The sequence below is a fragment of the Ornithodoros turicata genome, chromosome 8, assembly GCF_037126465.1.
Source record: "Ornithodoros turicata isolate Travis chromosome 8, ASM3712646v1, whole genome shotgun sequence".
In the NCBI taxonomy this organism is placed as follows: domain Eukaryota; kingdom Metazoa; phylum Arthropoda; class Arachnida; order Ixodida; family Argasidae; genus Ornithodoros; species Ornithodoros turicata.
The window spans coordinates 5,059,079-5,073,007 of NC_088208.1; the positions used below are offsets into that span (position 1 = coordinate 5,059,079).

Below are 13,929 nucleotides of genomic sequence, written 5' to 3' on the forward strand. Positions count from 1 at the left end.
CACTATGACCGTAGAGCCTTATGAAGAGTTCATCGGGGAGCAGTGCTGTCGTGCAACGGTGAAGTCCAAAACCAGCGGTGATTGGCGCATCGATGATATCCAGAAGCGCACGTGGATTTTCTTGTGCGTTGTTGACAAACAGGTTAGAAGAGCAGGTAGAATTCCAGAATGATGTCTGCATACATGTGCCGTTTACTGGATGATGCCACTGGCATGATGCGTGAAACAGCTGCATAAACAGGAGAATTGGATTAACAGTAGTCCACATTTCGGATCCGCAGAGCCCACTGTGCACACTATGACCGTAGAGCCTTATGAAGAGTTCATCGGGGAGCAGTGCTGTCGTGCAACGGTGAAGTCCAAAACCAGCGGTGATTGGCGCATCGATGATATCCAGAAGCGCACGTGGATTTTCTTGTGCGTTGTTGACAAACAGGTTAGAAGAGCAGGTAGAATTCCAGAATGATGTCTGCATACATGTGCCGTTTACTGGATGATGCCACTGGCATGATGCGTGAAACAGCTGCATAAACAGGAGAATTGGATTAACAGTAGTCCACATTTCGGATCCGCAGAGCCCACTCCCAATATTCATAGGCCATCGGCGAGAAAGTAGCGGAAGGGTAATTGCGCTACATTTTTCTGGTAGCGGTAGACGTATTTAAATAGGGTAGCGGTATTTCGCTTCCTAAATTGAGTAGCGGGCGCACCACTGCCTAGAGCACTGCAGTTACAGCATCTGGGAGAGTCAACTTGTCTCAAGTGGTAATGCCACTGAGCTGTAAAAGCCACATTGAGGCGTATCCGATGAAGTAATGCAGCATCTTGACGAGAGGTTCTTCGTGGCATGCGGAAAGCGAGCACTGGATCAACTCTTCTCAGCATAGATGGAGGGGAGAAGGTCAGTTGTCCACTGGCGGGAAGCCACGCGTGTCACGAAACGTCGAAGCATGGAAAGTATTAGTATCTGTTTTCATCCAAATGGAAGTATCTAACGCGTGGCGAGCAAAGTGCATGCTTTTCTAGTGGGATTGCATATGTGTCAGAGTGACGAGCCGGCTAAAGTTTAAACTTAATTTCAGTAAAGTAATAGTAATGTATTCACAACTGATGGGCATCGTATATCTAATCACATCTTTAAATCACAATACTAATCTTCAATTTATTTTAAACTTACGTCCAAGCTTCGTCATCATTAATTCTGTATTACTCTGTGACCACCTGAGAAAACGTTTTTACGTCACATATGTGACTTTTGAGAATATGTATATTAGTGAGCGCAGGTCTATGCTAACATCAGAGATTATTGAAACCGAAGCACCAGTCGATTCACGAACTACACGAACTTCTCCGAGCCTGGAACCATATAGCGGCTAGTAGTAAGCACTGACCACCTTTATCCAGAAACACACAACTGTCTTAAAACTATTAAAATAGCAATTAGAGCTAATTGGAACCCCCCACAGTAATCAGCACACCCCTGGAAGTCACCACACTAATTGGGGAGCATCCAACTCGTGTCCAGACCAATTTTGTGTTTCCAGATAATCGTGGCCATAAAAAAGAAACAAAAATAGATAGAAATAGACAGGGATCGAAACCGGAGCTGATCCCAAACCGGAAACCGCAAAAAATCCATCAATTTTCCATCGAACCTGACCTGAACTAAAAAATAATAATGCGGTTAATGGTTCGGGAATCGGTTCAGAGGTGAAATACCCAATTGTACTATTAGGCGGCCCTTTTTTCAGTTATTTACTTTTTTTACGATATCAGATGAGAGTAGAAGTTTGTGATAGTATCGCCAGTTTTTTGCTGGAACAAATGGGGGCCTTGACTGGGTTCTGCCAAGGGCTTCCAGCACTTCGCTTTTCGTTTTTAGCAGACGACCATGGGAGTGCAATACAATAAATATCAGAGCCCAGCTCCTTGTGCAACGATAGAGGCAGAGAATGATACCGAAATTATGCAAAACTTGGTGCGTTTCCCTTAGAACATTTTGTCTTGTGGAGCAAGTGGTCGTGGGGAGGCAGCAGTAGCCACTACGTGAAACGGTCATGAAATGATCTCACACCTTTCTCTTACATCCGTATGCAGTGATAGTAAGCTCCCTATCATCTAGCAAAATTACTGCCGACAACTGGTTAAACCAGGACCGCAAAAAGTAACAGATCTAATCCTTGTAAGTGTCGCAACTGCGAACCGCTTTTTTCCCAGTAAACCAAAAATGTCTGTGAGACATCCAGGGGACATCCTACAAGGGATGTCTGGACGTCCATCGGACATCCACAAACCTCCAGGTGACATCTAAGTGGACGTCCCATGGACCGCGAATGATGGATCCATTTCTTGTCCAGTGGACATCCATGTGGACATTTTCTGGAACTCCCTGGGACAATGTTTGGACATTTCTTACGTGATGCATAGGGTTCGTGCATAGGGTATCAGGAGACAGTTGTGATAGAAATGGGAATTAAAGCGAGATCATCAGATGGTTAGTTTTGCATGGTGTTGTGCACAAAAACTTGTCACATAGTCATGAAAGAAGGAAGTTACTGAGTACCATCGTGTTCGTCTTGGTTCCCATTTCTACCACATTGGTGCGTCCAGGCATGCACTGAACACCTTAGAGCTTTGGTCTTTTTTCCCGTAAGTGAACTGGCAACGCATCATATAACACATTGTCAAGTCTGGATATTTAATATAACGATAAGATATCACAGATGTGCAGTGTCCTTTCTCAGAACACGCATATAAATTATACATATATATTGAGTTTATATCACAGTAGATTATTGCACTTCAGATACTTCTTGGTTTAAACTTGCATATGCAATGAAATGTTCAGACGTATGCTTCAGCACTCTTCAGGTCTTGCTGCTTTCGCTTTTCTTTAGGAGTCAACATCGACCTTTGTAGCCCCGCTTGTTTTTGCATTTCCCTGGACTGCCTCTGAAGTTAAGGACAACCCGTGCTTTGTTAACATTTCTGAGAACAAATTTTACTTATATAACTGACCAGAATAGCTGAAACCAACTTTACCACGTATACTGTGAATGCATTTTCACACATTACATTCAATATGAAAAGAGAGACAGCTGTAAATGCACTTGCACTTATTTAACTGAAATACCTATCTACCGTATTAGAAGGCTAACTGTGCAATGCTGATTTGTTTCAAAAGACAAACAAGGTGAAGAGAATACGCATGGCGCCGTTAAGGGGGCTCTGGCTTTTTTTGTGTGTGACTTCGCCAGAGCCCTGCCGACGTGGTCAAGGCCTGCAACCTCTGAAAGTTCGCGACGTGTTTCCCCTACCTTTCGACATGGTACGACAAGGTAGAAAGCGCACAGAGATACTGACTAGAAGATGACGACGACAACACCCAGCGCATCTCTCCTACCTTTCTTTTTCGTTCCGTCGCCCACAAATCGCATACAACCTGTCCGAAATAATGTGCTGCAGTGTCCCAGCAATAAAAGCTTTGGCCGCATTACAAGGTATTACCGTTAATAAATGGACGTCGCTGATTGCACTCAGAGTTGCTGCGCAATAATGAGCTGTAGAACAACACCCTCCCCTGGGGGCGTGGTGCTGTGGCGTCCGGGTCCAAGATCATGCCCCCCCCCTCCCCTGAAAAATTGCCTAGTGGCACCCCTGCATGCACACAGAGTAAATGTGATTGTGCACATACTGTAAATTATCCCTGGTAGCTTCAGCGTAGCAAACTTCTTTTTGCCTTTTTGTCCTAAGCCTTTTTGTCCTAACCAGCTGTACTCGCTGGCAACAGAGTCTGTCAAAAGATAGCAGAGCATGTTCTTGGTAGCCTGGCCAACATCATTTCCGCCTAGATGGGAAAGTTCATCTACCTGTAAATGAGCATGTCAGGAATAATATTAAAATAAAATGTCAAGTCTGTATGTGATATTTATTTTAACACAATTAGGAAAGTCCAGATGTGAAATTAACATTTCATGACTATGCAGCATACTAAAGCTTTTTTTGTAGAGAGAGAGAGGGCTCGTAAAAAGAACACACATGCAACAGCCTGTAAGGTCATGACGGTACTTTCATTTTTACTACAAAATGATGTTACAAATCATGTATTAGAGGCAAGTACTTGACCAGGAGAGTTTTGTGAAGGGTTCAAATTCCTCTCGCGATTACACTTTTGATAGTCCATTTCAGAGCTACAAAGAAGAGAAATATATCCTCTACCACATACTACTTATGCTGTATACCTCCCAAAATATTTTTCTGACCATACTATAGTGAATGGAGGTATACAAAGAGAACGTTGACAGGGAGAAATCACATAGCACAAAATGACGGCGGCAACAAATACTATCCAAAAAGCACATCGTTGTACTGCTGCTTACTAAAAAAAAATCATGACTGAGCAACATAGACATTTCTACAAGGCTACTTGCCAGCTGAGCAGTCTTCGAATTGTTGAGGGAATTGCTGAACTCTTGCAGTGCCTGCGAGCAGACGAATGGTTCCTGGACTAGCGCGGGGCGGGCCTCATGTATGTCAATGCGGTGGGAGCAGAGATCCTGCAGCAGCTCACCATGCTGCATCACAGTTAGCCGCATCATATGTAACAACCGCAACGTCTGGCGTTGATATTCTGCAGAGGAATGAGTACTATACTGTCAGTCAAGCTGCATTTTGAGCATGCTACGTTCACTTCTCCAAAATGGCCCTTGCAGTGGGAAAATTTAGTTGCCTATTGGCACAGACTACATCAGCACACTAAAATATGGAAGTGAAAATTCTATTTAGAAATTGAATTCCTGTTTAGCGTGTACAAACCTTCACGTGGCAAGGATTTCTTTAGCTCCCTTGACTGGCACATTTCTTCGCGGTTGCAATTTCCTTTAAAAGGTAAAAGCATGTAGGAAAAGATCATATTTCATATGGCAGTGCTTAAGTACGAATTCATTTGAGCTACACACTGCTACGAAGAGTTCAGACCTATGGTAGCACGAGGGGGGTTCGCTATAGAGCGAAGCGCTACTATTTGTGAAGTTATCTGTGAACATCAACAGTAACGTATAAGTAATGCCAGTTACTTGCAAAGAAAGCCTCTATGAATGGGACTCATACCGTTTACGCCACTGCGAGAGCTACAGCCACTCATGTTGCTTAGAGGGGAGAAGGTGACGTATCGTGGGCAGCTGGGCAGTTAAAATGACGATTAGCTGCAGATACTTTTACAGCGTACCATGCAAGTTCAAGAACATAACAAAAATTATGCTGAATACTTCCATTGAGATTATATTGCAGGTTAAAATAATAAACTTCCAAATCACCATTCTCAGATATCTGCTCAGAGGCATGTGGGAAGGGGGGGAGATCAGGCAATCCTGGGTCATCTACGTCTGTGTCTGATTCAGAAGGCGCTGGGCGCTTTCGTTTCTTTTGCGCCTCTCCGCCTGGAGGAGACAATTTGAAGAAACTTGCTCCAAAATTTGTGCATACTGCATTTAGTATGCCATAATGCAGAGGCAACAATACAGAAACAGCTTTCCATTCAGGTTTCCTCTGCTTTCACACTTAACATAGACTACATTAAATATAAAAATCACAAGATTCATTACAGATTAAACGATGCAGGAAAGTGTTCTTTCACCTATTCCTGGCACCCCAGTGTAGTCATCAAGAAGATGCTGAGGACCAGCACGCGTTCTTTTTCCAGCATCACTCTCAGAGTTGAGGTCCGATCTGTACTGCACTTTGTTAAGCTTTTTGCTTGCATCCTCATATGTTGCTAAAAGAAATCACAGCAAAAGAACTCAAAAACCATTGATCTACACACTACTGTGACAGAAGAAATACTACTCACAGAAAGAACCTTTTATGGCCACACGAATGCTTTTCCATGAAGGCGCTGGGGCCGTGCTCTTATCATTATAAGCTTCCTAGCCTTGTCCGATGGTCCACTTGGCCATTTACATATACTGCCTTTAACCCATGATGCTGGGACTATTTCCACAAGTGGCTTCCCACTTTCACGTTCGTCTATAAATTCAACGAGGAGAAACATCTGCGAAGATACAGGACCATGTAGAAAGCAGCCTACTCTTTGACGATTGAATAATTTTCATTATTTAAGACAAAATCAGAGAAATATTCAACAACATGCTACTGATGACTAACATAGGACCGCATCATGAAGAGAACTACATTTTCTGTGAACTAAACATCAACTTCCCTATTGTGACAAACATGTTGTTATTCCTTTACTACACTCTAACACTCCACGTTGCTAATGGCCAAGTTGGAGGTTTACTTGTGTGACGAAGGTATAAAAGAGACAGAGTGGGGGTTCCTACCGGATGTGACTTCCTGTTTAAACAGGATGTCACCTTTCACTACCTCCAGTACGATGTTCGCGACAAATACATCGTACACCGCCACTTTTGCAAGCCAAACGGCGCGATTACATATGTTATGATGAGGTAAATAAGGAGATGTTCTTCAGCTTGCCTAATTTGATGGGAAGCACCTTCCTCCGTGGGCTGGCGCGATCTGCTATTGATCTTTGTTTGTGTTCCTCTCAATCCAAGATGTCGTCGTGGAAGACCATTGATTCATCTACCAACAGCGACCACCTCCCCATACTATTCATGGTTCCATGCTCTGCCACGCATAACTCCTCCGCTCGGATCCTCAATAACCGCCGACTGCAGAGTCAGAAGCTGGATGCTCTTTTGGCCAATGTGATAGCCTTTCTTCGGTAGACTGGGCATCTCACACACTGTCCTCCGTCGCCCAGTCCCTGCAGCAGTCCTCCTCCTGCGTTACGAAGCGGACTACATCCCCGTGTGCGCCTTGGTGGAACGACGACTGTGCAAGATATATATGCCTATAGGCGCCGCAAGGCGGCATGGAAACAAGTGCTTGCCAACACCTGCTATGTGAACTGGAAGAACTACCAGTTTTGTAAAGCTCTCTTCAAGCGGTCTGTTGCTACAGCAAAGCGTGAGTTTTACTCTAGACGTAACACCTTCCTTTCTGCACCGAATCGTAGGAAAGCGCTTCATAGGCATATTGCCTTGCTTCGCTCCTCTTCGTCTGCCATCTCTTCAGATCTCACTGTCCTCTCGGACACGGATTTTAAGGCGCGCCTTGAAGAAATTGCAATGGGTCTCTCATTGCGCTTTTTCGACGCTGTGCCCCTCGGATCAGCCCTTCCCTCTTCTTGTGTGGGCTACCACGATGTCTCTGCCGATGAGTTGGAATTTGTGGTGCAGTCCTTGCCCGGAACAGCCCCTGGACCTGATGGAATTTGTGCTGCCACGGTGAAATCTCTGTGGGCCAACCACCGGTCGGCTTTACTGAATCTTGTGAATACGTCTCTTCAATATGCATGGATTCCCGCTACCTGGAAGGTGGCGCGCATTGTCATCGTTAAGAAAGTTCCTTCCAATGGCCTTACGCTAGACAATATTAGGCCTATCGCTCTAACATCTCTGCTCTGCCAGACGGTTGAGCGTATCATCTACCGGCGACTTCTCTCCCATGTGGTATCCCGTGGTATTCTCGGTGCCCACCAGATAGGCTTTCGCCCTCATTGCTCAATATGGCTTGCCCATACGAACATTGAGAGCCAGATTCGCCTTGCAAGGGAGATGAGACACCTTTCAGCACTTGTTGCCCTGGACATCGCGAAAGCATACGACAGTGTCATGCTCCTCCAGAGGCTGCTAGACACCGCCCCCCCCCCCCCCCGTATCTGCTCACTTGGATTGCGAACTTTCTCTCGGGTCGCACCTTTTTCTGTTCAGACGGCCGCCCCAAGAACACAATGACCTCCTCTGTACGTCCGAGGAAAGTCATCAGCGGACAGGGATAACATCCCCAGGACTTCCCTACCAGGTCCTCAATTTGTTAGAAATGTGACAAAGTGAGACTCCCCGTCATATCCTCAGGACCTCCTATGGGAGCTACCAAAGGACACGGCTAGTACAATTCTGGGAGCAAGCAGGTACCTCAGTGAATTATTTATTTTGGGAAGTGAGGACACATTTGCAGCACCCAGTCAGCGTGTGTGTGTTTTTTTATATATTTTCAACCTCGGTCAGCAGCTACCATTTGAGGTTTCTCATCTGTATTTGTTCAGCATATTCCTCATCACAAACAATGAGTGTCACCATCTAAAAAGGAAAAAAAGAGAGATATATAAAGGGCCCGTAGGCCACAAGACAACCGAAATCACTTAGAAAGGCATATGGTGCAGCAGCATTTCCTTTCCAAGACAAAACAGATACAACTTATTGCTTGTCTTGCGAACTTCAGCAGATTCGCGAGTCCTCTTCGCATCTCAGTCACAACAAAGGGTGAGGTATCTAAGTTTAACTTGATTTTGCACATAACCAACAATGAAGTGAGAAATTCGTTGGAGTATTAAATCGCTATCAAGGTAGTGTCCGTGTTTCTTACTGCTTTGGTTTGAGGTATGCATCGTAAGTGAATCTTGGGCGGTGAAACGCTATTATTTTTTGTCTCTTCGGAAATAAAATGCTCCGTGCAACCTCCTGCCAGGGACCCTTTGCGGACACTCACGCAACAAGGCCGCTGTGAAAGGTCTGGCAAACTGTATTTTACTGCACGTCAAACGCAGCACATGGACGGATTCCTTTAAAATCCGAAGCTCAGTATTTGCACCCCTATATCTGTCTTTATTTTATATTTTGTTTGTATTTTTTAAATTTATGCATGAGCACTCCTTCTTTGATATTTTATTGGGTAATGAGAAATAAATCGGGAACTTGATAACTGCTAGCAGGTATTAAAATGCACAACGCAGTATTAAAGTAATTCCCTTCTCCTGTGCTCGTCCTCCGGTTGACGACCGCAGGATGTACGCAAATGACAGTCACTGGAAGCTCCTATGATGACAGCCTGGGGACCTCCTCCGTCCATCCCATCACGGACGAGGACGTGATGACACTTTGAGGACATCCTGAGGACCGCGTGTGTTCTTGGGGCGATTTGTCACCTCAGCATACCCCCAGAGCAAAGGCGCCCCCAGGGCTCGGTCTTGTCCCCCATACTGTTTAACATCCTCATGAGCTCTCTTCCTTGTGACCCAGAAGTTCTCACCATAACGTATGCCGACGACATCGCGTTCTTCGCTTCGGCACCATCTTTGCCAGAGCTGTATGCGAAGCTGCAAGCCTATATGAACACCTTGTCCACGTGGTTAGACTCTGTCCATCTGTCGCTCAACGTGGCTAAGTCTGCTATTCTCGTCTTCCCGCTGGATGCGGCCATCTCTATTGATCTAAGGGTCGGGCTCCAGTCTGTCCGTCAGGTGAGCCAGCTTAAATACCTGGGTGTGTGGTATGATGAGACTCTGTGCTGGTCCCAACACATCGACTACCTGACCGCTAAGGCGTCGAAAGCTCTCAGCATACTTCATCGTTGCTGCAGCCCACGCATTGGTATGCGCAGGGCTGCTCTGCTATATGTTTATAAATTGTACATCCGACCTATATTAGAGTTCGGCTGTGTTCTGTTTTCTTCTCTTCCTGACTGGCGCTTGAGTAAACTATACATCTTAGAGAGGCGTGCCTTACGGCTCTGTTTAGGTCTCCCTAAATATACGGCAAACGACGCACTCCTCTCTGAAGCCCGTCTACCTTCACTAAAAGAACGCTTTCGGTCTCTTACTATCTGTTGCTACCTCTCGCAAGGGCAACACCCGGTTGCGTTGGGGAATAACGAGTCGATGAGAGACACTCGGCTTTGGCTAACACGTCGTTGGCACCGTAGGAATACACCACAGCTGCTTTTCGCCGAACAGCTCCTCGCGCCACTGAGGATCTCTTTGGCCGATGTGTGTGTACTTGGTCCTCACCGAGATGCCCCCTTCATTCAAGTCTCCGAGATATTTCATGCGGATGCCAAGCGTCTTCCACTGACCACTCTACAGAGGACATTAACGGACCACCTAAATCGCTACGCGCAGTACTTGATTGTTGCAACGGACGCGTCGGTTTCTGCGGAGCGCGCTGGAGCTGGCTTGTACTTCCCACAACTTGATTTCCAGTTTCCGGTTCGCCTCCTTGACTTTACCCCACGCTTTGACAGCGAGTTCTTAGCTATGGCCCTTGCCCTTAGGAGGCTTCCTCCTGCCTTCGAACAAGTTATCCTGCTGTCGGACCCCCTGTCTGTCATTTCAGCCTTGACGGCGCCCTCAGGTTTCCTGGCGTCCTCAGAGTCATTGGTATCCATTTTGGTTCGGATTACCCCTCCTCATATTCGCAACGTCATAATCACGTGGATTCCTGGCCGCTGCGGACTCACCCTTAACTAAACCGCTGACACCCTCGCTAAAATGTCCCTCTCTGGAGAGATTCTTCCTCTCCTCCCAGTACTTGCTCGCACTTCTGTTGCCTGGTACAGACGGCTCACAAGTCTGTATCGAGCTGCCCCCCCACGCCCGCCATATCAACATCTCGTCTTTTCGTGGAACCCTAACCTCTGCAGCTCCAGGCAGACAGAAGTCTTGGTGATGAGAGCTCGATGCCTGGCGCTGCCGCTAAATTTTTACCTCCACCGTGCTGGTCGGTCTTTGCCCCCTGCTTGTTCCCACTGTGGCCAGGATGAAACAACTGAACACTTTCTGCTAACCTGCTCTCAGTTCGGCCAATTACGCCGCAGGTATATCTGGACACCCTTACGCTTGTCAGGAGCCCCACTCTCATTGGCGTCAGTGCTGTCTCTCGGAGCATCACACACTGCGCTATGTCATAGGGCCGTGGTAGCGGGTCTTGCTTCCTACATCGTTCCCTCCAACCGCTTCTAGGCACTTCCTTCCTACTCTCATACACTTTCACGTACACACACATTCATACAGTCATCCTTTTGGCCGTGTATAGTCGCCATACGCATACTCCTACATATGTGCATATCCAGCTCCTGTATTAGTCATCACACGTCATATATGTCATAAGTTACTTGGATCTGACCTGGCCTTAGTCCCTATCATTACTGCACAAACATAGACAAACATCTCTCGCCCCTTTTGTCCTGGCCAATCTCAATTAGTGGCTCACGGCCATTATCTCATTGGCAGAAGAAGAAGAAGAATGAACTCGTGGTGGCCAATCGAATAAACGAACGTCCAATATTTTCACGCAAGCATCGTCGTCTCTACCTCAAAGTTTGTACATTTCTTGGTGCCAAAACCCCGGAGGAACAGAACGTTAACGAATTACTAGCGAGATCGACGGCTGCTTGTGAGATTCAACGATAGAAGTTTTGAAACGCAAGAAAGGAACGATTCGAGCAGCAGCAAACGAGGCTCATCGGTGAGATAAAACAACTAATCGATGGAACACGCTCAACTAGCTTCAGGGGTGATCTTCAGGAGAAGCTAGATCTGCTGAAGGTAAAAGAGGCCACATTACAACAGTTGAACGCATCTATAGAAGCGCTCATCACAGATGACAAAGACTACGACGAAGAGCTCGCAAACGCATGAAGCCAATATATGCATCGCGAAGTCTCGAGCCTTGCAAAACCTGAGCGATCAGAGCGACAGAATCGCTGTCAACACATCGGGAAGGCAGAGACAAGCTGCAGGAGCACCAGTATAGTCGAAACTTCAACGAATTCTGTGCGGACAGCAGTGAAGCTACCGAAGCTAGAAATTCCAAAATTAATGGGGATCTTCGCAACTGGAACAGTTTCAGGGACCAGTTTAATTCCACCATTAATCGATAAGATCGACAAGTTGAAGTATCGAAGAACTTACCTCATCGACAAGGCTGCAACGGCAATATCTGGACTCTCACTAACTGCAGATAAATATGGTGTTGCCTTGAAGCTGTTGAAAGAAAGATTCGATACGCGAAACCTCATAATCCACGAGCACTTGACGCCACTTCTGAACCTGCCCAAAGTCAACGACTCCAGCCAAGTAACGAAACAGGGAGGGCTGTATGACGAAGTCACGACCGGTGTTCGATCACTGGAAGCCCTCAATGTTGCGTCAACGTCATACGGTGCCTTACTACTTTCTGCGTTAAGAAAGGCTGTTCCAGGCGATCCCAACATTGGGTACGACAGAAAGCACATCGACAACGAAGAAGACTTAACCTCGTATTTAGACTTTCTTAGGGTTGAGATCACTAGCCGCGAGAGAAGCGTCACTTATACATCGGGAAACATCAGCCACAAGACTTTTCATGAGACAGCACAACGTCAATGGTCACTGAGGTATCCACCCTCAGGACTGGCGCTGGCAGTAGGTGCGGAAGAGACAAGTTGTATATTTTGTGGACCTAATGAACACAGTCTTGAGAGCTGTTCCGCGCAAATTCCACTTCAAGCGAAGAAGGACGAATTGATGTTTCAATGACGATGTTTTCGGGGCGGCCGACAATACCACCGCTCCAGGTACTGTAGGAATACCAATAGGCTTCGATGCTGTATGGCTTTGTGGAGGCAGACATCTAACGGTTATGTGCGATCCGTTCCCAAGTCTGAATACCTCACAGTCGTCAACACTGATCAGGTTTGCTGGCTTGAGCTCTGCACGTTTTGCCAGAGACACTGTTCTGCTTCAAACTTTAAAGGTTTGGACCGGGACCGAAACCGAACGTCAGCTGGTGCGACTACTTCTTGATATCGGAAGTCAGAGGTCTTTTACTAAGCGATCTCTTTCGGAGAAACTCAACTGTCGGCCAGTAGGAGAGGAACAGATCACACTTCACACGTCCGGCAATAATGCTCCCTGTAAAAAGAGTTGTCGCCGCGCCGAGGTATGGCTACGAAGTCAATACGACAGAACAGAACAACAGATAGAAGCTCTGGAAATGCCAGACATATGCAAGGATGTCATGGAATTACCAAACAGCGATGTAATTTCAAGGCTTCACCAGGCAGAAATGCATGTTGGTGACCTTTCCGCTACAGGCGTAAGCTGTGAACTCGGCAACAAGATGCGTATAGGCGCCGACGTTTACTGGAGAGTTTTTACGGGCGAGACGAAGCACATCAACGAGGATCTGGTGGCAGTGAACACAGCTCTTGGTTGGACAGTACACGGTCCATTACATACAGCGTCAACTATACTGTATGCACGAGTGTGGGCGTCATGAGGGTAATGGTCTGACCACAAGAAGCAGAGCTGTCTATTCAGAACAACGGTACCACGATCGATCAAGATGCTGTTCTACAGTCATTCAAGTCTACAGTGAGAAACGTGAACGGCAGATATGAAGTCTATCTGCCGTGGAAGACCTGTCACACTGACTTGTCGTCAAATGAAGTGGTAAAAAGGAATCTCCGTCCCCTGGCAACAGAACACCTGAAGAGCGACCATGTCTTGACAGAGTATGACAAGGCAATTCGGCAAGTGCAACGGGAGAGTTTCCTAGAAGAGTTCAAAGTCCCCACCAGAAACATTGGAGTCATCGACGAAAAGTCTCCGATTCGAAACCTCTCTCCGAACTTGGATCCTGACGGAATCCTTCGCCTAAGGGGAAGACTTCAGGAAAGCAACGAAGATATTTTGCGGAAACAATCAATACTTCTACGAAAGTTTCACGACTTCACGAAGAAATTAATTGAACCTCTGTATGCAATAAGGGGATAAGTCGACTTATCCTCTTTTTACTATTTTTGTTGCAATGACGTCTACATACCAGTATGCACCTGCCAATGAGAACTTAGGACCCTATTGCGATTTGTTGGCCCGCTACAGCATGGTAAAAAACTGGAAATGCATGTGTGTCAATGGGACGAACAATCATATCAGGCCCCTTTTCTCATTTTGGGATATTTCGACTTATCCCCTTATTGCATACAGAGGTTCAAATATGGGCACGCATTTTCGTTTATTTCACGGCGATTTGAAAGATACTCTGGTAGAGTTGCGGGAGAGGTTGGTGCGGTCTGTCAAGATTGCCC

General features: G+C 46.3%; 2 protein-coding genes across 2 annotated transcripts in view; one reads left to right on the forward strand and one right to left on the reverse strand.

The window, feature by feature from the left end:
* Positions 1-13,929, forward strand: part of LOC135365860 (uncharacterized) — a 77,884-nt gene that overhangs the window by 33,348 nt on the left and 30,607 nt on the right. The gene's annotated exons all lie outside the window — the stretch shown is intronic.
* On the reverse strand, positions 2,845-5,888 carry LOC135366312 (uncharacterized). Its single transcript, XM_064598986.1, has 5 exons — positions 5,849-5,888; positions 5,636-5,773; positions 4,816-4,878; positions 4,431-4,630; positions 2,845-2,952 (listed from the first exon to the last, which is right to left on the reverse strand). The coding sequence occupies exons 3-5, from the start codon at positions 4,856-4,858 to the stop codon at positions 2,845-2,847; spliced, it is 351 nt and encodes a 116-aa protein (XP_064455056.1). The 5' UTR covers positions 4,859-4,878; positions 5,636-5,773; positions 5,849-5,888.